At 38.8% G+C, this 27,485-nt stretch overlaps 2 protein-coding genes across 4 annotated transcripts in view; both read right to left on the bottom strand.

Moving 5' to 3' along the window:
* dusp8a (dual specificity phosphatase 8a) overlaps window positions 1–8,319 on the bottom strand; it is a 45,995-nt gene extending 37,676 nt beyond the window's left edge. Inside the window, 1 exon segment of the mRNA XM_032585433.1 lies at window positions 8,193–8,319. The gene's annotated coding sequence lies outside the window, so the exon portion shown is untranslated.
* Window positions 8,320–10,868: 2,549 nt separating this feature from the next.
* Window positions 10,869–26,405, bottom strand: LOC116734207 (tyrosine-protein phosphatase non-receptor type 5). Of its 3 annotated transcripts, XM_032585456.1 has the most exons (15): window positions 26,007–26,405; window positions 25,819–25,878; window positions 22,610–22,718; window positions 20,798–21,065; window positions 19,442–19,564; window positions 19,250–19,345; window positions 18,219–18,475; window positions 17,868–18,060; window positions 17,337–17,421; window positions 17,074–17,153; window positions 16,828–16,965; window positions 15,294–15,404; window positions 14,136–14,296; window positions 13,813–13,926; window positions 10,869–13,215 (listed from the first exon to the last, which is right to left on the bottom strand). In XM_032585456.1, the coding sequence occupies exons 4-15, from the start codon at window positions 21,056–21,058 to the stop codon at window positions 13,122–13,124; spliced, it is 1,713 nt and encodes a 570-aa protein (XP_032441347.1). In that variant the 5' UTR covers window positions 21,059–21,065; window positions 22,610–22,718; window positions 25,819–25,878; window positions 26,007–26,405; the 3' UTR covers window positions 10,869–13,121. The 3 variants fall into 3 exon arrangements, with proteins under 3 accessions (XP_032441347.1, XP_032441338.1, XP_032441356.1); XM_032585447.1 differs by lacking the exon at window positions 25,819–25,878; XM_032585465.1 differs by lacking the exons at window positions 25,819–25,878; window positions 26,007–26,405 and adding an exon at window positions 22,916–23,624.
* Between the last annotated feature and the right edge of the window lie 1,080 nt (window positions 26,406–27,485).

Raw genomic sequence — 27,485 nt, 5'->3', positions numbered from 1 at the left:
TTTGTGTGTGTCAGACAAACATCCATAAACTTGATGAACTGCCTCCTCTTATCCATCACGTCCAATCACTCCAAACTCCTCTCAGCTCACTTCCACCATCACACTCACAAATTTAACATGAGACATGCAATCATTGATCATGTTTACATTTGTGTGATTAACAGCGTGGAAACTAGTCCATGCGTTAGGGTCATAAGGAAACCAAAGTGCGATTTGCTTAGGTCGATATTGGGATGAGAAAAACACCTCACGCTTAGGATGATGTCTCCAGTCAACCAATGATGGTGCGACAAGCAAGAGGGTCAGAATGTGAATGGTGCTGCGTTGTTTTATTTATCTACACGCACATGGTGTGATGAAAAATTGATGAGCTCAGTTTCATTTACCCCACAGCCTAAATGGGGCTTTAAAAGCGAGAGTGGAGGAGAGAAAGTTGTAGAAACAGAAAAGGAATGGTAAGAAGATAAACACAAGCTCCTCATTATTTAACTGAGGACTTTAGAAAAAAACAACTTTATGTCATGATTTTAGTGATAAAAGGAGACACAAATGGGAAGTGAGAAAGGGAAAAAAAACAAAGCAATGGTTATGCCTTCTAATTGGCTACAACATATGAAGACATTCAGACAAACCTGCTCTGCAACCTTTAACATCTATTCAGGAGAAAAGAGAAAGGAAAAAAATGCTATTCACTGAGAAAGATCCTCTAACAACCTCAGCATGTGTGAAAAAAGTGAAAACCCAGTTAAAGAGAAATCTGAGTTAAAATATACTGAAAATAAAATCATTCAAAACCCCACATGTTGTTACCTTCATATACAATGCTTGGTAAAACATTCATAACCTTATTCAAATGTGAAGTTTGTTCACATTTTCATTCATCCTTTATCCTAAAATAAAATTCAGTGCAACCAATCACTCAGAAATCCCCTAACATGGGACCCAGTAGAGCGGCAAAGTCGTGTGTAAAGAAGGGTTATAAATAGGTTATAACGTTATAAAACGAGACGTAAAGCTTTAAATATTTCACAGAGCACTATTCAAGCTGCAATCCAAACAACTGTATACATACCCACCCCATTGCTGCTTCACCCAAGCTGCCAAGTTGGACAAAGAGAGGCTTAATCAGAGAAGCAGCCAGGTAGCTATAGATGAGCTGATGAGAGCTACATCTCAGGTGCTTAAAGGACAATGATTAGCTGAGCAAAACAGCCTGGTCTTTGATAAAGAAGAACAAAGCCAGAATAATGTGAAGAATATACGCACTACAAACATTAGACCAAATTTTTTTGCACATAAAACCAAGACATTCCTCAACATCTGTCTTGAAAAGGTTTTGCACATGAGCTGGCCAAACACCACCAATATCAAACTGCATTCTGGAAACAATTAGGACACCACTGCAAAATGACCAGATCTCTGATTTTACTCTGTACAGGTATATTTTGAGTAAAATGAACATTGTTCTATTGAACTACTGATAACGTGTCTCCAAAATTCAATGGAAATATTTAGTATTTATTTGCAGAAAATGAGAAATGGTCAAAATAACAAAAAAGATGCAGTGCTTTCAGACCTCAAATAATGCAAAGAAAACAAGTTTATATACATTTAGAAACAACAATATTAATTTTTGTAACTCCAGAGGAATTCAGAAATCAGAATTTAATGGAATAACCATGAGGTTTTCAGTGGGGTTCAGTGCAGTGGTCTCTTAATCGTTTCCAGAGCTGTATGTGGATGGACCTGCCACCTCATAGCAGAGGCAGAAATCAGGAAGAAAAGATGGTGCTGGGTAGGACACACCCAAAACAAACAGCCATTAAATATCACAGGCAGTGGAAACCTCATAGCAAGTAAAAGAGAGGAGATCCAAGAAACATCTGGAGACAAGACTTCAAAAATATGGGCTACACCAGGAGCCAACTAGAACTTCTATCAAATCTACCTTTGGTGGCCCATTTCCTGGTGGGGTGGGGAGTGCAGGGCAAAAATGATAAAAACACAATTTGTAGTGGAAAACTGAAAACATACCATAAAAATTGTGAAACACTGTTTGGCAGCACCATGCTGGGGATTTTCTTCTTGGGTTTATTGGGGGAAGGATAGGGCAATGCACAGGGGGAATCTTAGAAGCAAAAGACTTGCAGCTGAGGTTCAGTTTTCAGAAGGAAACACCCCATGCATCCATCCAGAGCTCCAATGTAATTATGTGGATCAAAGCATCTTCATGTGTTAGAATAGGAGTGAAAATTACATCTACAAAAACAGCTCAATACCAACGCACACAATCCTTTTCAGATTCTAATTTAACGGAAAAAAACTGTGATAACCATTAAACATTGTGCTGGTCTAGAACATGAAAACCCAAGAAAATATTTTAAGGTGAAGAAATATGGAAAAAGTTCAGATATGAATGCTTTTCCAAGGAACTGTGACACATCATGATTGTGGTTACAGTCATCTATCTGATGTGACAATGGACGTTACAGCACCGTACTTAATGACAAAATAATTATCTGCCATTAAGGCTTATGTCTGGGACCGAATGATGATCGTATATGTGCGTGTAGCAGCTGCCTGGCAAAATGCCTGACTCTAGAGAAAATAGACACGACAAGATGATATGTAGACAGTTACTCTGCATGGGAAACACAGCAAAACTATTTGTGCATCAGCTGCAGAACAGTACGTGATACTAACATATATAATAATACACTGAAATAGGACTGTCTATATTAGCTGAAGGTAGAAAAAAAGACAAAATTCAAAACAACTGATGAATCAACATGAATATTAGGCAATGCACCAAATTTGTTTTAATTTTAATGTAAAGCAAATAGTGTGCATTCGAAAGTCCTACTGCAAAGCCAACATCTATCAGACACAGCTCCTGCACCTTACAGCCATCACCTGTTATATTCATACCTTCTGTAGCAGGAAGACCTTCAGCCGAGCAGCTAACAGCACAGCTCCCTAGGGTGGGAATCTTTTTTCCGTTTTTCAGTCTCCCTGCTGCTGAGGACAGCATCTGACTCTGCATATGTCTAATGGCGACTGCTCTCCCTCCCACCCAGACTCTTGTCCATTTTTTCCTCTCAGAAACCCTCCTTCCTTTTCTATCACTCTTTCTTCTTCTTCTTGTTCAGTGGATGGCAGTAGGGAGGGGGAGGAGTGTGCAGGATTTTTTTTTTTTATATGTGTGATAGTTAGAGACCGAAGCACTGCATCTTTCTAGACAATTGTCCCACATGCAGAGTCAAACAGAAGCAAAAGGAAGAGATTGCTTGAAGAACACAGACAGGGAGGGAAATGGGACAAAAAGGGAGGGATCACAATCCTCATCATGCTGACTCAACCTAACAACCCTCAATTGTGTTTCTCCCTTTTATGTTTGTGGGCTCTAAAATAAAGAAATATTAATATTATTCTCACAACACTGTAGCCTGGAGTTTGATCTGAGGCTCTGGCTGAACAGGAGAAAACAAGGGAGGAGGAAAAGCAGCTAGACAGACATTGAAGGTTTTGCCTTTCACATAGAAACAGCCAAACTGGGATGATGGAAGCACAGGGAGAGGCAATGCTGATCAGATGATCCTGCTGCTGATGTTGGGTAAGAATACAGGAATGGTAAAAAAAAAAAAAAAAAGAGATGAAGATGAACAACATTTTTAGAGCTATATTTTAGTTCCACGTCGAATTAGGAAATCTAATTATTACAACTCTGTTGAAATTGTGTCAAATTCACATTGTCTTAAATGTCACTGCTTTGCTTCCAGCAGTCTCTGCGACCTTTAGTCCCTTTGGCGCTGTCATTTGTGTGAGGTGTGGTCAGCTACTGCAGTGACACCTCATCAAGCAAGCTCAGTAGTGTATGAATCTTAAACTACGTGAAAAATTACTCAGTATCTACTGAAATCAATCTGAAGGGTCAGTTCTTCACCTTCCCAAAAAAGCAATCCCTTCACACACAGAAAAAGAAAAATGAGGGATTTCCATCTGCTTAAGGATTAAAGATTTACTAAAAATCAACACATAGGTTGATCAACAATTCAAGTAAGACAAAGATAAATGAAAGAATAGCATGTATTATAATTAAACCTAATATCTACCATAAACAAAAGGTGCTATATAAAGAACTTTGCTTTCTTGTCACATTTGAAATTTTTATGTTTCTAGGAAATTCTTGCTTGATATTCTGTCAGAGAGTGATAAAATAGGAATCTCGGTTTCTACAGCTAGATAAAGTTATTATTAGAGATATTTGGAGGTTTTATTTCCTCCAGATTTGAGGCTGAGATTTTGTTAAGATTTTTGTGAGAAAAAAACAGACCTGAACAATATTTTTATGAGCCTGACCCAAATTTGCTTATAGTTGCAGTCTAGTAATACACAAAAATCCTCTGAGGGCATTTCTACATAAACAAGAAACTATTCATACAAAACTCTATCTTAAGGTAGACTCCATAGAAAATCCTTTTTTTTTAGACATTTTAATATTGTTATGAGCAGTAATCCTGCACATTTCCATATTTATCCAGAATATTTTGATTCTTTTTCATTTTAATAACATTCTGGAAATCTAAGAAGTAAGTATTTCCCTAGATGCTCAAGTTTTCTTTTGATTGGGTAGAGGGAAAAGCAGTTATTTCACAGGGTTTTTTTTATTTTTGTTTCTGTGAAAGCTCAGAATGACTCGTTAAAGTTAGGATGTGAAATCTGGACAGGAATATCTTACGCTAACGATTCTTTAAATAGCATTTTGTGATCTTTGGTACCTCAAATCTGTTGTTCATAACTTAACTTATAAATATTTAGCAGAAAGCACTTTGTTATTTCTGATTTTTATGAATGTAGATTTTTTTAAATCTTCCAGACATAGGATAAAGTGTGGAAACTTTTTTCCCCCCCTTTTACACACAATTTCCTTTTCTACCAAACCTGGAAAACCATAGAAGCAAATTTTATGGTTTTCCAGACCTTTCCCAAGACTATGAAGGAACTTTTAGGTTTGTTTGAAACTTTCAAACAAATGTTGTCATATGTTGTCATGTTATGGCAACAGTTGAAAGGCATGACCAACAAGGTGCCTGTTTTTGGTTAACATAATCCTCTCTGTAGCCAAAATACTCCCACACAACCAACAGTGCTGTTCTCTGTGTGATATATTACTTATTACTGTTTTTTTCTACGTGTTCTTCATTCATTGTAAAGTGTGGAAACAAAGGCTTATGTCACTCGAGATGGTTTTGTAAAAAAAAAGTTGTTTTTAAACCAAAATCCTTGATGAGAATATATTAGGCATCTTGAATGTGCATTGCCAAAGCATATTAGAGTTATTTAACACAATATCTATGCATAATCAATAGAAACAATAGAAATATATGTAGTCGCAGAGTGTGGTGGGTTCAGGGATGACTGAAGACATTTAATTGTCTGAAGAGAAAATAATAAGGAAATGGAAAAACGTCCTCCACGTTTCTCTTCTTGTGAGGTCAAATAAAATCACCAGATGACTTTACAGCGGCTCTCTTTACAACCAGCAATAAAAACTGATTACAGAAATACACTGTGTGAAACACATGAATAGAAACCTGGATGAGAAAGTAAGCTGATATCTGTCTAGTTGACGTAGGAACTTACAGGGGGAGGGGTTGTTAAACAAAACCATGACTCAAGCATGTCGAACTGGCTCAATAAAGTCATATCAGAAATGATGAAGTGAGGCAAACACAAAAGGAGCAACTGGAGGCCAACCAGAGGTGATGTAATACTATCCAGGTTATTCATTAACTCCCAGTATACGTCATCTGTGTCCAAAGCCTTGGTTCTGCTGATAAAAGCCCACACTTGTAGAGTCGCACAATGACAGACCTGACTTGTTTGTTTAGACTGCAAACAATGACATCATGAGAGCATTTCATGGCCTCCAGGCTCTGTCATGGAGTCAAATCTGTGTTAACAAGCTGTTTCTCTTTTGAAAGAATGCAGGCCTATCATTTACACTTTGAAAAGAGTAACTATAACAATGCACGGTGCACCTATTCAGCCCACTAACACTGACCTGCTTGCTGCTGTGCATGCATCGATAAGAGTAAAGGCATTGCTAAATTATTGCAACTTTTGCAATAATTTCACATTTTTGACAGTAAGTTTATTATAACACGACATGCTTGCAAGAAAGATCGATTTAATCTAGAAGTTTCATTAAAACATGTATGAGTTTTTTTTTGCAATATTGAATTAATGACTGCTAAAAGCTCACAGCAGGTGCTAAAATATTATCGGTTACAATATCTCTTTGAAACTCCATCCATCCATCCATTTTCTTACACCCTTGTCCCTAGTGGAGTCAGGAGGGGTGGTGGTGCCTATCTCCAGCTAACGTTCCGGGCGAGAGGCAGGGCACACCCTGGACAGGACGCCACTCTGTCACAGGGCAACACAGAGACAGACAGGACAAACAACCATGGACACACACTCTCACACCTAGGGAGTTTTTGGACTGTGGGAGGAAGCCGGAGTATCCGCATGCACAGGGAGAACATGCAAACTCCGTGCAGAAAGACCCCGGGCCGGGAATCGAACCCAGGACCTTCTTGCTGCAAGGCAACAGTGCTACCAACTGCACCACTGTGCAGCCCTCTTTGAAACGCAAAGCCTGTTTTGAGTTAGGAAAAAATAGGGAGATAAAGGAGCGGAAAAACTTTCATAAAGGCAAATTTAAGTTAATAAAAAAAACATTAATCCTCCAGGCTGTATCATCATTTTCTGTACATGAAACAATTTTATCTTTACACCCAAAACAGAAAGCAACAGAAATTAATAAATAAATGATTAAAGAAATAAAGTGTTACTAAATTATAATGATTATTCATGATATTTTGCATATCATTTTATCTTCAGATGAATCTGGTAATTAATAATAATACTTCACAAGTGGAAATGTAGAACTCAAGAGAATTAATATAAGTAAGCAAGTAAAAAAATAAATACACTAATGCATTTAAGTTATAGAAACACATTATAATCTTCTGTACATAACTTAGGACAAGAGGTCAGTCTTAACTTTAATTCATTAATAACTTCTAAACTGTTTTCTTGGCCATGAGAGTGGAAGAAAACTTTAAAACCCCAAATTTGAAATCGAGTAATATCGAAGTGTGTAAATATATAAAAACAAAACTGTTAAAAATTTCATAACATTTCTTACTTTCCTGCGGAATGAAATCAATTTACATTTAAATAAATATTATAGTTTGAAAAAGTGGGGGACAGAAAAGAGAAAAAACACCTAGTAACTTCCTAATATTTTTTGTTATTTTATTAAAAAATATATATAATTATATCAACAATGATAATGTCTTACATCCAGAATTCCTGATGCTAAACATATTTCTTCTGGAGTATTGCAATTGTGCAGGAAATGTAAACAATACGTATTAGAAAAAGGCTTTAGAAAAGAGGAGTCTGCTTTGATAAGCTACCAGTGGTGAATGCTTGCTGCTGCACAGCGATCATGTAATTTAGAAAAATCAATTCCTGGCTGGTCCTGCTGCAGGAGATCATCGCCATGATGATGTAAACAACAAATTCAGATATAAAGCCCTCTGGTGTCCTCTGATCAATACTCTCCCAGTGAGGTAGCAGGAAATAGCAGGGTCATATAACAAACCAGGACAACCCCCAGACTTCAACATGACAACTATTACGACATGAATACTGATACAAACGATTCCCGGCTAAGACTTGACACTAAGTCTACACACCATGTAATCTGATGAACACAAATGTGAGAAAGAGCTCTAAAGGAACAGATTGCTCTAGATAGAGTCAACAATAGAGGGTTGGGGCGCACAAAGACTCTGTCTGTGTGACAGCGTTAATAACAGTGATGGAGGGTGTGCGGTCATAGCGCTCTATAATAAACCGACCCACATTAGAGAGAGAGTAAATAATGCGTGAAAGGCTATTTTCTTTACACAGCTAGATTAAATTATTATTAGAGGCAAGGTGCGCGGTCATCAATAGGTTTAAATGTTGGTGTGTGTGTGTCAATGGGAAGCCTGCGTTGTTCTGTTATGACGCGGAGAAATGTCCGCGTGCGACAATTCACCGCTCCATTGATGACGAGAAACAGCTCGCATAATTCAAAATTAACGAAAAACAAAAAACAAAACAAAAGTACGTACCTTATGTTGATCAAAAGGGTAAACTACAGAGTGTTCGTCACGGGACAAGAATCGATAACCTGAACCTGGACGGATTTAATTCCCATAATAAGACGTGCGCGCACATGACGGGTCGGACTGCGGAGGGGGGTTGGGGTGCGCGCTTCATGGACTCACTGCAGCAGCAGCAGGTGAGCCAAAGCAGCCGCTGCTAATGTCATAAAAGCAACCCACTAATCTTAAAACACACACACACGAACACTCACCTCGACCTCCACGCGTTCTCTCTTGTGTTATTGAGCTGGCTTCCATGGGTGAGGGGTCAACCGCGGCGTCTTCATGGGTGTTTACCTGGCGGTGTTGTCGTGGGAGTTACAGTAGCCCCACACAGCTGACAGGCAGAGGAGGGTGACAGCGCCAGGAACTAAAACCCGGGCTGACGGAGCATCAGACGTCTCCTTCAGAGTAGGAGCAGAGTGCGAATGGTGGCAGGTTAAAGACGCTCCGCCGAGCCAGCTACAGGCTAAAGCGGTTAATGTGTATGTGTACGTTAAGGAGGAGGAAGGGGTTCAGGTACAGGAGGTGCACTTTAGCACTTTCATGAACTAAAGCGATGAGGTCATGGTTCATGAGGGAGAGGAGTGGAAAAAACAGAAAAAGCATTAGTTGACGTCACCTCCAGCCAATCAGCGCCGGTGGTTTGGGGTTAGCGTGACGTCAGCTCCTGGCTCATGGATTAAAGGGACAATTCCGTCTTTTTTGCTGTTACTTAAAGCAGACCTCATAACATTGAAAAGAAGAGACATAATTGCAATTACGTTTGCAATGTAATTATTATGTCTTTGCAGCATATAAATATCTTTAAATTCAGCCTCAAACATTTCTAGACCCCCCACAGTCATGTTTGTAATCTTCTTGCCCAGTGGAAGCGTTTGCATATTGCCTCCATTCTGCCTATCCAATTACAAACAAAGTGTCAGAATCCAATACATTGCTAAGTTGCAATTAAAATATATGTGTTTGTGGTAATTAAATTAAAACAATAAACAAATGCATGAAGTTACACTGTTAAATGTAATTTAGCAAACTAAATTTGTGAAATTACAGTTTAATGTATTATTTACAGTTATATATAGATTATTGCATATATAAATGCATATTTATCTAGTTATTTATTCAACATATTGTAGCTCTTAATACACCATTCTGGAAGTCACCTATCAAAAACATGAACTAAAATAAAACAGTTTCTGGTAATAATTAATATAACTTGATGGATATTGTAGATGGAAAGATATTTTAGAAACATTTTATGAAGAGAACTGAGAAAGTCCTTCTTGCAGGAACATAACAGAAATCACAAACTGTGTTACAAAGGCTATCGATGTAGAATAATACAGTCCTTTAACGAGTCACTTGCCTCAGTCTATGGTGGTCCAGAAGCATTGAAAATGTCCATGTTTATATTTTGACAGGTAAATATAGTTTTAAAAAATTTATTGTTTGGCTTAATGAATCTTTTTTTGGTGTTAGATTATTTGGTTGAGTTTGGACCATCTAAATGAATGACTTAACGAATATTAATCCCAGAGAGAATATGTAAGATTCTACATAAGAACCTGCTGCAGACAAATGCAGGTCAGACTCAATAGGGACACAGAAATAATCTTTTAATTAGGCCAACAAACATTGATCTACACTTCTGATGCCATCTTCAATATCACCAATATTACCAGTCATCCTTGGTATACAGCAATATATATCAATTAAATAACTTGTTTTAGTCTTGTGGTGGCCATATAACTGGGTAGAAACCCATTTACCCATATCAAAAACGACCAGTGAACCCAGTTCTCTTCATCAAAACAACACTAAAACGCACTTTTTCAAAGAGTTTCACAAGCATTGAAACCGTAACTTAGAATCTGTTTATTATGTTTTCCTTAGTGGTGGTTCTTGTTTAAATGTCACTCTGGTCAAGCCACCTTCTCCTTCTTTTTAGACTACACCCAAATACATAATCACTTAAGCGCTTTCTGGAAAATAATAATAAAAAAAGCCTTTGCTTTATGCAATGTATCTAAACTCTAAGAACTAAAATACCAGTATGAGATTTAACTGATGTAAGTCAGTGGTTCTTCAACCTTTTATATAATCTCAGTACCAACTCTTTTAAAAATAACCCAATACTTTCAGACAGTAGAATAACAGCACTTTGGATTTTTCAATTCTTTATATTCTGTAAAAAAAAAAAAAAAAAAAAAAAAACGGTATTAAATTTAATATAAGCTTTCCTTTAATAAATCAGTTCATAAACTTAAAGTGTGACCAAAAAAAACATGAAAAAGGAAATAAAATACTTTTACAGTATTTTAAAAGTACTTGAACAGGGAAACAAAAATAAATGGCTGGTCATCTGTTTCATAACAAGTATCGAAAGATTAAATTAAATTAGATGTAACACTTATTTTCCTTTAGCCGTTTCTCTGCTCCACTATGACTTTTATCAACAATTTAAAGGCTGTGAGCCAACGGCAAGGTGAGCAATTACTGACATCTAGTGGCCACGTTGTGGAAACACAGCGTGAGTCGGACTTCAACAGGATGCTAATAGCCAGACGTAAAAGACAAAAACCACAGCTGCAAAATTAACATGAACCCAGAGTATATGCATTATGAAAGAGACACCAAGACCAATTCATGAAAATCTACTTTTATTCGGATGCAAAAACTCACAACTTAAAGCAATACTTTAGCAGAGGAGAGGAATACTGATTGCTGGTTATTGTATGTGTGACTGGCTGTTTTTGTCATCTTCATTTGAAACATTAGAAGAGGACAATTGAAGCACTGGTAACAAACACTCAAAAGAAAAGCTGTTGGGTCGAGGACACTGAACATTATCAGAGGATTATGTCAGAGCCCTGGCAATAGATTGTGGTATTTGTTGCCAGTCTCAGTTCAGTGTTATTTTACTAGCAATTTTGGCAGTTTAATCCTTCTTGTTGATTTCGTGTTTAGTTACGGGTCAGAGCCCACACAAGTAATTTTTTAGGTCCTCTGATAATGTTCACAGCCATAGAAGTTGTTGGATTTTTGTTACATAGAAAATTATCTGCACTGTTTTAGCTGCCTTGCACATAGCATTTATTTCTCAACTGTGTTGTCAACTGAGAGTGGTCTAGATTCACAGATGGAAACAGGGACTGTGTAAAAACTCAGTCTGAGGTAAAATTCTCCAAGATTAAACAATAAAAACATACACAGAAAGCAAAGCATATTAAAGCAAAGCCTAAAGGCCTAAAGTAATAGTAATACTCAAGACTGAACATAATATATCTATTTACTTTACTGTAAGGTAACTTAGGTAGTTGTCACATTTTGTTCTCTTAAATCTTGCAATATAAACCAATGGTTTTGATCCACAGTATGAGCTACATTCCATTATGTTGTAAACAGAAATATACACAAGGCATCTACTCGAAAGGATTGTATCAAAATGTTCTAAAAATATCTCTGGTTGGTTTCACAAAAGCAAACTGTATCAAAAGCATTGGCTGAGAGCAAGCAATAATAATACTAATAATAATAATAATAATAATAATAATAATAATAATAGGCTTTTACCTTTTTTTCACACAACAAAAAGCGGGACAACCAATCACGTCGCTTTGATTGTGGACCCTACTGAGTCCCATACGGCACATGCAATCCATTAAACTCAACACAATCAAAAACACAATACAGAAAAATAAGCTTTACAGCTGAACATCAGAGAGACAACCTTAGTTGGTCTATTGTGCTTCATACAAATTAGGCCTGGCCTGTCTATACAACAATCATGAGCTTTGTTACCTCACAGATGCATTCAAGCTACTGTTGTAAGCAGAGGCATCACAGAGCAGAAGGACGACAAACTGTTATGGAATAATTCTGACGAGAGGGATATGAAAACAAACTGAATGTCACCGCCCTCCAGGTTGTTGCTTTTCTCTGCAAGATCGCCCGTTTCCATGCTGTTGTTCCCGTTTTGGGATTCTGTTTCTGGCTTTTGCCACTTTGCTGTGGCTCTGTGACGCCTCTGACGGAAACATTTAGGATGTTGTTTTCTGTAAACACCGAGGGCCATGAGAACTGCCACACGCAGCCTGGACTAAAAAAAAACTTAAATACTTTAGTTTGCACAGAAACCCTAATTAACCTAACTTTTACATTCCTATGTTCCATAACATTGCACATGCCTTTAACAAATACTTAGCACCATGCAACCTGAAAATGAGGTGACTCAGGCCTTCTGCAATTTGTTTTTTTACTTTAAAAGAGAGTCAGTGAGAAAAAAGCTAGATGTTGGTTAACATTTTACATCAATATAGTGGTACATATTAGGCTGGCATTTGATTATCTCTGTAGGATTCAATTATGCTGGCACTTATACTGTAAAGGGCCCTTATTTTAATCACTAGCTTTCTTAGAGTGAATTTTCTTAAAGCAAACTCTAGTGCGAGAGATCTGAGAATGCCTTACTTCTACTATAACCTTTTGATAGCTGTACAATCATTACATAATGGAGCTATTTCAGACCAAGACTGAAACAAGGCCTTGACAACTCAGACCTCTGAGAATCAGTTTGATGCAAAGTCTCAGCAGCACGAATGAAGCAACACAGGGACCATGGGCTTGGATTAGAACAGGCCTGCTGGACAGATGTTAAAACAGTTTTCGATAAGGATTTTTCCGACACGCCTCTATTCCACCTCTTTGTTGATTCTGAACAGCAACATTAAGCACGGTCCCATATGAACGAGCCTGGTTTGGATGAATAGATTAACATGGTTTGGGTTGTTAAAGGGTGAGATTGTGTGACAATGCTAGGTAAGGTGGTGCATACCACCACAGGTGGTACGGTGTACAGTGGTGTGTCTCGGTCTGGGTGTGGCTGTCGTGCTCACGTTATTCTTCAGCGGAGTGAGACAGCTGCTTCTCATACAGGCTGAGGACATGATGCACAAACTGGTACTGCTCACAGGTCTGGATCATTCCACCTCTGACAAACACATAGAAGGACAATGGAAAAAGAAATTGGTCTTTGCATTTGTAGCAGGTAAATATCACCAAAGATCTTGAATAGTAATGTTATATTATTGATGCTACTATGTGTGTACTTTCATGTCGATATTTGGAATATTTTTCACAGATTATTAGTGAGTTATCGATGGTTGGGGTATACACTCTGATTCATTGTTCTATATTTGAAAAACACCTTATCCTTCTTTGCAAAGTGCGTCACGAAATAATACATTCCTCTGGACTTTTTTTTTTTTTTTAACATTCATGTTGCAATCAGGATTCAAGGTATTTTATTGGCATTATAGATGATAGATATAGATAAATGGTTTTTTGCAAATATTTCAAATATGGAATTTTAACCTAAGTACAAGTGAGATAACATTCTTTTAAAACCGAAAGACGTTGATTAAATTTACAATAATTCCTATTCTATTCAAGGGCATTATTTGTAAAACCACATGAGGTTTTGTCTTGTGTGCTGGAGCTAAATAAAGTAAATAACCGTGAGCTTGACCTTGAAAGCAGAACTATAAACAGACATGAATAGAAGAATAGAGGCAAAAGCTTATCTCACCTGTCCAGACGGAGTTGGCAGGTGGTTCGCAGGATGTCAACCACACCCTCAGTCCTTAGCTGCTTGCACAGGATGGAGGTGGCAATGAAGCAGCCAGTTCGACCAATCCCAGCACTGTGGGATATAGAGTTAGAGGAAAATAGTCTGAGATTTAGCAACATGCTGAATTCATTAAAACTGAAATCCATTCAGTTTTAATGAAAAGCTTAACATACTACAAAGGTGGCACATACTAAACTCAAATTTTTTGTAAAACATAAGAGTTTTTATTTTAATATTAAATGTACATTGTCACTTTATTAAAGGCTGTTTTATTATTATACCTGCAATGGACAATTATTGGGCCACTGGATGGCAGGGCTTCCTCTCTGGCTCCTTCCACTTGCTGGACCAGCTCCAGCAGGGGTGGAGCCTTATCTGGGGTCTTCTGATCCGGCCAGGAGATGTACCAGTAATGCCGAAGGGTGCGCTCCTCTTCCCCGCACTGGTACATGCAAACAAACACATGGAGCCCCACGAAATGTAGATGAAATCTTGTTGTTCAAACATGCACACATTGCATAGCTTGCTTGTTTTGCTCATTGGGCTGGTTTTGTTTTTGTACATCTGTTGTGCTCCACGTAAATACGGATTGTTGTGTTACCATGACAACAGGTAATGCAGAGCATGATGTGCAATAAATAAACAAAACTTCATTTGAGGACAGCGTTGTGCATTATCGAATCAGTTTTCACAATTTTCCTAGAAACACTCTGTCACTGATCAGCGACGCTACAAGTACACAACATATTAGCCGGAGAGCAACAGGCAAACAAACAAAATGCTTTTAACTCACGGCACATTTTTGTAATAATCCCTCAATGCTTATTAATCAGCTGCAGGCTGCATTAGCAGAATCATTGTTTTGTTTGTCAAGAAGCAAGGCCACCGTGACCCCAAATCAAATATAAATCACAGAGAACACGGTAATAACAACAAAACATATTGAAACCAGAATATCATTCACTGCCAAACAGATCTGTTGTGGGAAAAAGAAAACTAACGCTGTTATAACAACATGGGGAATCTAAACATTATTTCAAGACTGAAGCCAATCTGATTTCCTTTTCATAGGCAAAATAAACAAATAATGTCAATAGGCTAGAATTTTTCAGATGTCCATTTAATGTGTTTAACATCCCTAACACTGCAGTTTAGTTAAAAAAAAATAATAATTTATTGTATTTATTTCAATGTAATGAAAAAAATGACAAAATGAAAAAAATTTGTCATGAACTTTCCTAATTAAAGACTGTACCATTTCATGCAACAAATATTTTAATGCAAGCAATATTTTTGTTTCATTTAAATTACTGTGTAGCTTCTTAGTCAAAAGCAACACCTACAACAAACACTAATTTAACAAAATAACAGGTTTACGTTAAGCACTTGCTGTTGTTCTTTAATAAAATGCATGAACATTTCTCTTTTGTATTAGTTACCTTTAGAGTAAACACCCTCAGGCTGTAGTCATCCTCTTGAGTTACTGAGACAACAGTGATCTCTATGCCCTCATGGGTCACAGTGTCCTCAGGCCAGTACTCTGCACATTTCTACTCAAGAAAACAAGGGAACACATACACACAACATTTGTACATGTACCATTAAACTAATACAGTCTGGCAGATACAGTCATCTATCCCTCCTTTGCTACATGGGTATGTAAAAGGCCTTATAATTTATGAGTGTTTTATCCCAGTTGGAAACAGTTTCACTAAAAGATCCAATACACTCTATTTACATTTTTTCAAGAAAACACATCCAGTGTTAACAAAACTAGGGCCCACCTCTCTGCTCTTTTGGGGATTGAGGTCTTGAAAAAAGTTGACCTTGTGTCTAGGAAACCATTTTCATGCCGACTTGACTACATGTCGTTGTTCTTTAGTCTAATAAAAGACCCTCAAACACCCCAAGAAACCTCTGATACCATAAGGTTCTCTTTGCTAAAGAACGTAACGGTAGCACCACACATCCTCTAACTTATAAAACAGGGGGATGAGCTGGTCTATGACACATCTATGGTTTGCTTCACAACAGAGCCTTACAGAGTATGGTGGTTAAAAAATAAGTCTTTGTCTCATTTTATCAAAGCATATGGTTCCTGTCTCAGCCATGTTTATCAGATTCCATGTTTATGCTTCCTAGGGAGTGACAGAAAATGTCCCCAGACATGCCTCCCAAGCAATTCGTTTGTCTTTGGTTACATATAATTGCTGTGAAGAAAAAGCTGAGGCTAAAATAAATCTTTCCATTTACTGGGGTGTCTATGTTCTAACCCTCACCTAGCATCATGAGATATGGATGATAACCAAAAAAGTGGCTGGGCTCAGGCTTAGAGAGAGGGTGAGGAGCTCAAAGTTGAGCTACTGCTTTTCCGCATTGAAAAGAGTCATTTGAAGTGGTGCGAGGCATCTGATTAGGATGGTCTCTGGTGCCTCCATTTGGATTTTGTCCGGCCACATCCCAACTGGGTGGGAATCCTGGGAAAGACCCAGAACTCGCTGGAGGGATTATCCCATCTTGGCTGGGAACATCTTGGGATTCCCTCAGCATGAGTTTGAGGATTTTGCTGAGGAGGAAGATGTTTGGAGTTCCCTCCTGGACCTATTGCCCTCATGACCTGATCTGAGATAGGTTTAAGGTAATGGATGGTTGGATCTGAAGTGATAAAAGTGAAGCAGAAATTACAAAAAGGCTTCAGTAACATTTTTTTTTTGTGGTAATCAGTGGAGGTGAGAATAATTGTTAAACTGGTTATTTTGGCAAATAAAGTAACTTCTGAATGTGAATTTTCCTCCACTGCATTAATGTATTCATGATAATCATTGGATTATTTCTTTCTTACATTTTTCAAGAGCGACTATGCCACTAAGAATTTTAAAAAAGATTTCATTATAAGGCTTTTTACTTCATCTTTACTATGGACAGCTATTATCGAGGAGGGTGCAGCAACATAATCATTATTCCTGTCTCCACCTCGTTCTTCTCCTCCAGATTGGTGATCATCACAATAATCGGGCTTCTCTCCTGCCACACCATCCTCCAGAAGTCTCCCACTGTGTTCACAGTAGGGCCCTGCGTGGCAATGTAAGCTTGTTCCTCATCCCCATAACCCTGCACAGGCACAGGGAAACATGGCAAGATGGGACAGTTATCAGCAAGAAATAAAACAGCAGTTTCACAACCACATAGCTGCCTGGTAAAACAAACATTTTCCCTTACTTTGAGATAATTCGCATTAATGTAGGTTGAAAGAAAATCATCTTCATCCTGTGACTTCAAGATGACTCTGCTGTGTGTATCTGTAGGTGGACAGGGTGACAAAATCATAAGAGCATTGAATGGTTTCACTGAATTGTGAGTCTTAGTGGTAATATATGGAACTTTCACTGAGCAATATAGATAATTAACAGTTATTTAAGGAGAGATATACAAAAATTTATATACTTTCATCTGTGATTATCTTGATTTGCAGGCATACTTACTGGGTAAAATGGTCTTGTAGCGATTTTTTCTCACAAGCCCTGGGTAATTATACTCCTTAGGGTCCACAAAGTTCATGGGAGTTTCCTGCCAGTAATGAAAGAACAGTTGGCGCTAGAAAAATCTATTCAGGCATCCCCTTCTGCCAAACACTAAGAAAATAATATCCAGAGACATGAAGTCATCGGCTGCCCTTTGCAGCAAGCTATTGCTGTCTAATTGTACTCGACCTACGGGGTTTTGCAAGCGCTTGTGTGATATCGAGTGCAAATCTTCATGCCTAACAGACACTGAAATCCTCTGTGGGTTTTTTATATGCAAAAAACATTTGTAGCCCTCCGTCCTTCGCCCACTGACAGGCGCTAGAAAAGCTTACGGGTGTGCGGTGAGCTTGGTGGGGTGGTTGTGCATGTGTGGGTGTGTACATTAGTGCCTGCGTCTATGAATGCGTGTCAGTGTCAGCGTATGTCTTTTCCGGTGAGTCTCTGCTAATCTAAGAGTGTAGGTGGCTGAGCTGCTGTTGTTGCACTCACATAAAACTCCGCCTGCAGGCTCTGGTCATCCATGGCCCTTGTGTGCAGCATGGCAGGGGTCAGGACGTGCGTTCCCTGTCGGAGGTACTCCTGGGCCGACTGGTCTCGGGGAGAGAGCTGAGCCCCGTAGCCGTAGGGTTCTGTACATCCTGGCGTGCACATGTCCAACGTCAGAGAAACATTGGAGCCTCTCCTGTGGGATTCAGCCAGGGTTAGTTGGCACGGATGAGGAGTATGTGCACTCATTTACTGCATAAAATTACAAATGAACATCGTTCTGTCTCTCTTTCACTACCTAGAAATGCTTTTCTCATGAAACAGCTCTGTGTGTGCAGAATGCCTCACTCTAACCTCTCCTGAAGCCCCACTGGGGTGACGGTGAGTGTGGAGGCATCTCCTTCCATCCTGGTGTCTGAGCCCATGTCAAAGACTGGCGTCTGAGGTACCGGGTCAAGCTCCATCAGATCCTCCTGGGCATCAGTCCACTCTGACAGGGTGAAGGAGGGTTGGCGGCTCACAGACTGCCGCCGATCACCGATCTCTCTGGAAATTGTTCCTGATGACCACAAGCCAGTTCCATAACACCACTTAGACACCATGTGGATCACCTGAGACAAACAGAAAAAATCAACTTGCTGATTCATCTATCCAAAATGCACAACAGGAGGTAGAATCTTGAGGTTTAAGTCATTAATCTCTTTATATTTTGCTTCCATAGAGACAAACGTGATTTTTTGGCAATGCATCATTTGTATACATACGATGCAATACCATGAACTTTTACTGATTATGTCACATTGCAGGTTTTCTATGTATTTTATTGGTATTTTAAGTTATGGACCAACATAAGTAGTGTGTTTAAGAAGTGGAAAGAAAAAGATACATGGTTTTATATAATTATATATAATTCTGACTGTGTGGTGTGTATTTGTACACTCTACACTTTAGTCAATAGTTTACAGATGACTTTTAACTTAAATTATAACTGAAGTTTTTGAGCCATATTGCTTCCAGCTTTAAACAGATCTTGAAATATTTGTGTCCTTGTCTCTGCAAAACCATGCTTTTGTAGAAGAGAGGTGAAATAATGTAAGTCTTAATATTACAAGGACTGAGAGAGTTAAGCATCAAAAGTTATTCTTAAAGATTTGATAGAAAATTTATGACATAGAGACAACCAATTTCAGACAGATTTTTTATAAAGACCTAATTTTATCATTTACTGGATGTATATTTAATTCTTAGCTTGATCTTTAATCAATTTGTTTCCTTTCAAAGCTTAATATATTATTTATTCATGTAGACACAATATTTCAATATTTAGGAATCTTTCCCCCCAAAAGCACTAAAGTCCATAAAATATTAAATATTGAGTATTTTACCATGATAACAAAGATTGCCACTCCAATGACCGCTGTGCCGCTTACAATCCAGTTGTGCTGTGTGGTGTTTTGTACCTCTTTCATCAACACTGTAGACTAATCAATGAAGAGGCATGCACATAAACAATTAGTTAACAGGTTAGACAGGTTTCACATTCAAAATTAACAGTGGGATAATGGATCAATACTTACGTCCATTCCAAAAATTGCTTGACATGGTAAAAAGAAGCCCAAGTAGAAGTCGATGACCTGAAGGGCTTTGTAGAAGGAAGAGAGTGGTCCATTTCCTTCCAGCACAAAGAACACCCAATACCCCTGGGAAGAGAGAAAGGGTATTCAGATGACATTCTCCATCTCAATCATTGGTGATCCCAAAGCATTCCCAGGCTATAAGAGGTTTACTTTATAGTTCACCCAGTTAAGTTCAAGATCTGTCTCCAGGGCTCCTCATTGCATCCTAATAAGATGCCTAAACTCCTTTCGACGCAGAGGAGCTGAGGCTTCACTCTAAGCTTCACCAAGATCTGGAGCTCATCAGCCTATCTCTGAAGTTCAGCCCAGTCACTTTATGGAGGAACACAGTTTTTTTCTGGTTGCAAAGCTTATTATTTGGTGCATATTTCATGACTACTGGTAAAGGGTTGACAAATGAAGCATTAATTAGCAAGTTTTGCTACTTTGCTCACATTTTTCTTCACCTTGACAACCAAAGCAATCACTACATCACTGCAGACGAAACCACAATCTGTATCCATTTCCTGCTTCACCTTGTGACCACTCAAAGACAAAACAGCAGGACATCTGAACTCCTTTGCTAGAACCAAATGTTGGTAACGCAGAGTGTACAGTTCACCTTTTTCTGGCTCCCCTCTACAGAATCCACCTTAACATTATGGTTAGGTTTGAGTTCCTCATGGGCATGTTGTTCAAGGCTTGTCCTGGTGGGTCTACTTATGCCACTGGTCTTATTGAAGCAGTCAGACAATGAGCAACCTGAAGACCTTTATTATTGACACACCATAGGAAACCAAAAACTTTGAATGAAATAGGGACAATACTGGACCGGAGCAAACACCTGGTGATGGAGCCATGGCTCTTGGGACTCAAAATACCCACAGGAAAGCTTAACCATGTGAGCCCACCACCTGACCAGGAGGGACGAGTGATTTTAGAGATAGGATGGCAGGCGAGGGTGAGAACTACAGACTACTCCAAACTCTACTATGATGGTGTTGCAGTATCAGTAAATACAAAACCTTAAATTACATTCCAGTTGATGGTTGTTCCTAGCTGCTGATAGAAATTGTCATTTTACTGCATTTCAGTTGTTTCAAAGACTGTATTGTGGTACTTCTCCCCTTTTCTTCACATTAATCAGACATGAGTTACGTAAAAAAGATATAGAAAGATGTGATGGAACACCACAGAAGTATAGCAAGTAAAATACATGTGGCAAAATTAATCAATCCTTCATTAAATACCACCGTTACACATCAGAACAAAGTTGTAATTTAATTAAGAAAAATATATATTGTTTGATATACATACTGTGACTTGAGAGCTGATGAACAGTGCAGCCCAGCACTGAAGCTCCACAAACAACGCATACACTTTGTGGATAAACACTTCCTCTCCCTCCTGGCTTTGGCCTCCATCTTTACAGTCAGACACACCATCCTTTTTAGCGGCTCCATCACCTATCTTTTCCACCTTTGTGGGTTCATCCAACCAGACGGGGTCCTCATCGGGCCTCAGGAAGATGGAGTCTTCAGTGTGGGAACGAGTGGAGCTGCTCAGCCGGCGGGTCATGATCCCCCTGTAGAATGAGAGTTCTTGATATGATTGTTCTTTTAGCTGATAAAAAGAAAGAAAGGAATTTTAGGACTTCATCTAGATGATGGTCCAGTAGAGACAGTAAAAAAAAATCTCCAGCTTTCTGTTTGAACATTGTGATGGTTCAGTGACTTGGAACATTGTCTGAGATATTTAGAAATACATCCTTGGTGTAGAAAATGTTTCTTTTTCCTTTCCATTTGGCCAACAAGGTGTATATATTTTAAAATGTTCCAACTCTATTGTTTTTACTGTTTCTATATGTGCTTACTGTATTTATGAAGTTGTGAACATTTGGTTTTAAATGAGCACGTGTATGGCAGAAAATATTGCCCTTTTTCCACAGGCCTACTCACATGTACAGCGAAGCGACATAGAGTGGGTCTCATCTCCGGATCCTCTTGTCTCCTTTAGATGGGACTCTATTGTGTGAAATATCTGTGTGTGCGTGTGTGTGTATTGTAGAGAGATGAGTCAGGGGTAGCGTGTTTACAGCCCTGTCCGTCACCTTGGCAACAGAGTGGCACTCATCCCTCTCATCCGACCCGAGCATTATCATGTACTGAAGGCACACACACACAGTCACACACACCTTCGTAACAGTCAGCAGTGTATTCAGAGGCTCTTTCTGCCCTCTACTTTTATCTTTCAGCCATTAATGAAGATGTTTTGTACATTTGGCGGATTGCCACCACGTGATTTGTGTGAATGTGTGAAAGTGAAAGCCTTTGAGAGCAGTGATGTGCTCTTTTTTTATTATTATTCTGAATGTGTTGCTGATGGCTAAATTTGTCATGTGTGAGTTTGGAACCATTTTTTTTTTTTTTTATCAATGACAAACAACTAACAATGAATGTTCCCTCATAATAAAAGCACAAAACAGCAATGGAGATGACTTACAGGGAGGTGAGTTAACTAAGTATAGCCTGTACCCTTGTCAACGGAACTAAAGTCAATATTTTTTTTTAAATTTAACTCCTTTATTTAACAAATGCTGAAATCAAAGTACTAATTTATGGGTTTATTGCTGACATTTAAAAATACTGTGCTGTGTTTTTTTCACAACACTAAATATGCACTTTTCAGTTATTACTGTGTTATATGCATGGCAGCCATATTGGATTGCCAGATTGGGGTTTGTGAATATCCTTTCACTTGAAATGTAGTGGGACTGTTATGTTAGGTTTTGCAAATTGAAACTTTAAGTTTTCAACTTCTGAGTAAAAATGATCTGAATAACTGAACCATATTTTTCAACTAACCACGGAACATGACTTGTTTTCTTTGTGCGACGTTGAATATGTTGTTTTTATGACACAAGAAAGCAGATTGAAAATGTCTGAATCAGATATATATCTCAGTAGGGCATTGTCAAAACAAAAAAAAACTTAACTACCATTTCTTAACATTTTGAGCATCTCTCAATCTGAAAGAAATATAACATTCCTTGCTGTTAAGTGTGTGCAGCTCTAGATGTTCCTATGCTACCTCTCCTCCAATCACCACAAGGGGTGCTAATGCACTTACCTACAAGAGATGGCAGGGAACTGGTGAAGGAGGCGGATCACATGATCGGTTTGAATCCTGTATCCTGTGGCAACTGGTTGTTGTCAGCCATTGTGAGGCAGAGTAGATTCTGAAGGACACAAGACAACAGCCGTGTGTTGCATCGCTGGATTTTAGATTAAATAAACTAGAAAGAACATAAGAATGACGATCACTGCTGGATTCAAAATAAAGTAAAACCACTGTGCCCAAATAAGCTGGTCACACTGAGGCTTGCTTCATGAACCACGTTCCTTCAGAGGTGGATCAAGGTAGGCCATTTGTCACCTTCCAGTTGAGGATGATGTAAGGTGACACAATAAACTGTCAATATCTCGTTCCTTCTCTCTCCGCTCCTTGTCTTTTCTTCCCTGAGAGGCAGGGGGATGATTCAAGCCAGACTTTGCCGACACCCTCGGAAACACATTCAGATAGCTCCAGTCACATCAGTATGCATGAAGTGAAGCCTTCCCCGCGCTACTCCTCTCTCCTTTCCACCATCTCCCCTCCTCTCCCTCTGTGCCACTGGACCCCAATGGCCGGAGTGGGTGAGCTCAGCGGAATATGAGACCACAGCAGAAGCTGAAGATGCTTTTCTGTGTGTTAGTTTGAGGAAGAGAGAGTGCAGGTGATGAACAGAAGGGAGCTGCTTTGAGTCCTTTTCTTTCTCTCTTTTCCTCCCTGTGAAGGTGGTTTGAAGTGATGACGCCAGCTAGCACTGCTGGTAGCCATGGCAATGTGCATACAGGCAATGTATATGAAGCATGCTCACAAACACACACAGAGCCGGGCACACACATCTGAGGATCTTGTTGGATAAGAGAAAGTTCAGCGTCCTTCCGTTTTTAAGCGACAGGTGAACATCTAGATGAGTTTAAGGAGGGATGAATGGGAGGATATTTTTTGTATGAAGGTTGTCTCAAGCAATGATGCAGCGAGGTTGGCGTTTTGGTAACTGTGGCAACCAATACTTTATGTTATGCGCACATACACCCCTGCGAGCGGGCAAATACACCACACACACACACACACCTGAGCACCCCTGCATGTGCATGAAAAAAAGAAAAACAAACATACATCAGCAGTACAAGAGCACCAAGAATAGCTATGTTTGTACAAAAAGTGCTTTAGTTGCTGAGTGAGTTGTTTGAAGCATTTATTGTCTGCACATGTTTTGATAATTAATTTTTAGTCAGAAATTACAAACACAAGCAAAAAATACATTTATTTAATTTTTGTTTTGTTTACTGAAACTTAAATTCAACCCATATGGGGAAAAAAAGCTCCACAATTTTTCAGCCTTTTTTAAAATTGAAAATAATGTATGTTTTTTTCTTTTTTGCAATGAAAAAATATGTGGGCCAGCTTGTTTAAAGTAAATTGAGGAAACAGTCCCTTCCTGCAGTATACAGTGGTCAGAATTAGGTGCCTTTGTGTGAATATTTTTAAAAACGAGCCAGTTTTTCATTTTTCTTTGCCACTAGTTTTTTCTCTTTTGCGCTAAAATTTAAAAATGACATTAAATTTGTAAAAAATTTTATGTAAATGTCAATTAATGCGGTCCCAGTGACAAAAAGAAAAATGGACAGAATTTGAATTTGAATATTTTGTGTTTTAAATGTAAATCAATGTTTTTTTGGGGTTTGTTTTTCACTGCATCATTGCGTTTATCCAGAAATGTAGTGAGGATTTAGAAAAGAGAGAGCAGGTTTATCTTTGAATAATATATTTCTGTATTTCAGTCTTAATCATTTTCTGTTGAAACATTTCAATCCCCTGGAATGATGAGAAATATTTTCTTTGGAATTGCAGGATTAACAGACTGAAATAATTATGCTATGTATTCACAGTTATGTTTCCAAGACTTTTAAAAATGTTTTTATGTCAACAAAAACATAAATCATTAGATAAGTCCATTAAAGTTTTATATATGACATTTACATCCCCTTCATTTTTTACTCATTAATTTGATGTTAAATTTTGGTAAAAGCATACTTAGCACTGATCACAGACCAAATGAAATTAAGGAAAATAAGTCAACCTGGCTGCTGATTCAGCTTAAATTCTGTTTGAAGGTCTTCTTCTGTAGAGTCCTTACAAACATCGCCTTAGAGTCCATCTGAGTCGAAACAGAATTATACAACCACCCTGTGGCATCTGTTTGAAAAGTACTGCCGTACCAGGACTGACGAGAGCTGACAGATGTGTAAAAGCTCTTTCCGAAAATCAGGAACAAGGGGAATTAATGTGGTGACAGCTGGCTCGTGCTTTAATGGCTATTTCTGATTCTTTGGAATTATATCTGGAGATGTATCCAAATAAGCTGATCCGTCCTATTTTTCAGTGTTTTATTTGATTTGTCTTCCATTAGTAAAATAACCTTTTCGGACGGTGGGAGTATTTACAGTTTCCAGGTGAATAAAGAGTGAGTACTGCCGTGCTTATGTAGCACAGAGAGATGAGGTAGGAGGAAACGCTTACAGAAAGTGATGATGGGATGGTAACATGAGATAAAGTCATGAGACCTCTCTCATCAATACACACAAACACACACCGATACAAACTTGACATTACAACACAGGGAAAAATCACAATGACCTTAAAATGAAACATCCTGCATGTCTGCAGCTTTCCCCTGTTCATCCTAAAAATAATCAATCAATCCAGTCTACAATTTCTGGCAGTGACTCAAACAGGCATTGTAAAGATAAATCTCAAAAATATTTACTCAAGGCCACAACTAATAACTAGCTAAACTGTGTGAATAATTAGGATGTGCTGCATGGCAAAGTGATTTTCCAGGCTGCTGAAGATAAATCTGGATTCCCGTTGTGTTACATGACTGCGCTGCATCAAAGCTCCAGTGCAGGAATGGCATCCTCTGGCAGTCATTCATACTAAGACAAAACACCATTCATATCACGTACATGCTATGGTGAGTTAGAGCGACCACACAGTGCAGAGCTGGATGGATTAGTAATGAATCATCCAGGGAGGTGGACTGTTGCATGTCTCTATTTGGCAACTCCCACATAGTCACATGGAAATTTTACAGAAAATCTGCGTTTTGCTCATGTTCAGAACATAAAATATTTATGTCACGGCAACAATGAGGAGCCAACCTGTTGGCAAATGGTCTGTTTCATCAGTGTGGGAATGAACAGAGCAGGAAAACTGTGACACATCCCTACCTTTTTTCCAGTCAGGATAGTAAAAACCATGGGGGCTTTTGGTGAGGAATTGGTATTCACCTCATGTCGCACAGCCACAGAGAGGGGGAAAGACGGGAGAGACAGGGGAGGGGAAGAGGAGGGGCGGAGGGGGGTTGATATGCTGGAACAGTCATAGCCTAGAGTCTGGTTTGGATGAGTCTTCTTACCTGGCTGAGCTCGTCTTCACATCACCATCTGCTGCTCTGCTCCCCTCCGAGTCAAAGACCAGGAGCCAAACACCAACTAGCACGCCAATCCCTTTACTGCTCCTCTGTCTGGGAAAAGAGGGAGCGTGTTTGCATGTGAGAAGGAGACAGACTGACAATGAGAGGCAAAGAGGGATAGAGAGAGAGAGACAGAGAGAGAGAGAGAGTCAGAGGGTCTGCATGAGGTTTGGAAAGGCGAAGAAGGCAAACATAGCTGTTTGTCCGGCTGTGAAGATGAGACGGAGGAGCCGAAGTGTGATGGGCTCTCTTTTGTTTGTATCCTGGAGGAGAGCGAGATCCACAGGCAGCAGCTTCGTCTAGGTATATGCAGCAAGAGGCTGTGTGGTAGCCTTGGCAACAGAGCTAGAATGAGAGAGAGTCAGTGAGGGAGAGAGCGAGAGAGAAAGAGAGATAGAGAGCGCAACTGAACGTGTGTATGTGAGTGTGTGTGTATGTTTATTGGCAATTCTAAGGGGATACAAAACTGGTCCTACACACCTCTAAAGCAAGGTTGCCACAACGTAAACCAGTTCATTTTCAGAATAAAACCATGTTATTAGATTCATCCTCAAATTTTATTTTTTTACCTGGGGCAGAATATAGATCCTAATTGGTGCCAGGCTTTATTAAACCAACATGAATAAACTACGAGCTTGGACTGGGCGGCAGTAAATGTCATATGCCATCTTGTTTCCATCAGCACTCACCTCTAGACCGTTTGTGAATCACACTCCACATTACAGATCAGAGCAACATGTGTAGGTGAGCAGCCTTTGCCCCATGCTCCCACCCTTTTTGGGGTGAAAGCAAGCCTTCACCTTTGCCTGGCAGTGATGTTGCATTCAATTTAATCTGAACTTGGAAGTGGGAATGATATCACAACCAAAAAGGTAATGGTGTCCCTGTAGCAAGTCTGAAAACCAGCGCCATTTGTAAATGTTGCACTTAGTGACCAATATATAAACTTTAGGAATACGAGCAAAGTCATTTTCCATCTGTGTTACTCAAACATATTCTCTGATAGAGGTTGTATTGTCATATATTTGAAAAAAATTTCAAAGAGATTTAAATATTAGAGGGAATTGAACAGCAACTACTACTTAGAAAACACTATATATTATTTTTAGGTTGAGGTCGGTTAGAAGCTTTGACCTTTTAAGTAGTAATAAATCAGAAACTGTTTCTTAAAGTACAGTTAAAAAAAAAAAACAAGCATTTTGTTTTAGCAAGAGAGACCGTTGTCAATTTGCATAAAGTCATTCTCTTCTTAATTCTCAAGCCTTAATGGGGAAGTTCAAAATCCTGAGATCCAAGTTTTCAAAATCAGTTGTCATGCCACCAAACCTTGTTGGTTCCTAACCAAATCCAACCTTATAATCTGACACAGCTGTGTTGCTCACAGAACCTAATAATAATCCATTAATCATTGATTTAATTGAA

The sequence above is a fragment of the Xiphophorus hellerii genome, chromosome 2 (assembly GCF_003331165.1).
Source record: "Xiphophorus hellerii strain 12219 chromosome 2, Xiphophorus_hellerii-4.1, whole genome shotgun sequence".
NCBI classification, from domain to species: Eukaryota; Metazoa; Chordata; class Actinopteri; order Cyprinodontiformes; family Poeciliidae; genus Xiphophorus; species Xiphophorus hellerii.
Note: the sequence above shows the minus strand (reverse complement) of the source record. Positions and strands in the feature narration are given on the sequence as shown.

Bases quoted from the DNA above. Each gene is read 5' to 3' on its own strand.
- LOC116734207 (XM_032585456.1), bottom strand. From the start codon at position 21,058: ATGACCCGCCGGCTGAGCAGCTCCACTCGTTCCCACACTGAAGACTCC. The intron at 17,154-17,336 runs GTAAGTATGCCT...GTCCACCTACAG, and splicing joins CTACAAGACCATTTTACCCA to ATACACACAGCAGAGTCATC. The intron at 14,297-15,293 runs GTAACTAATACA...TGCATGTACCAG, and splicing joins TGAGGGTGTTTACTCTAAAG to TGCGGGGAAGAGGAGCGCAC.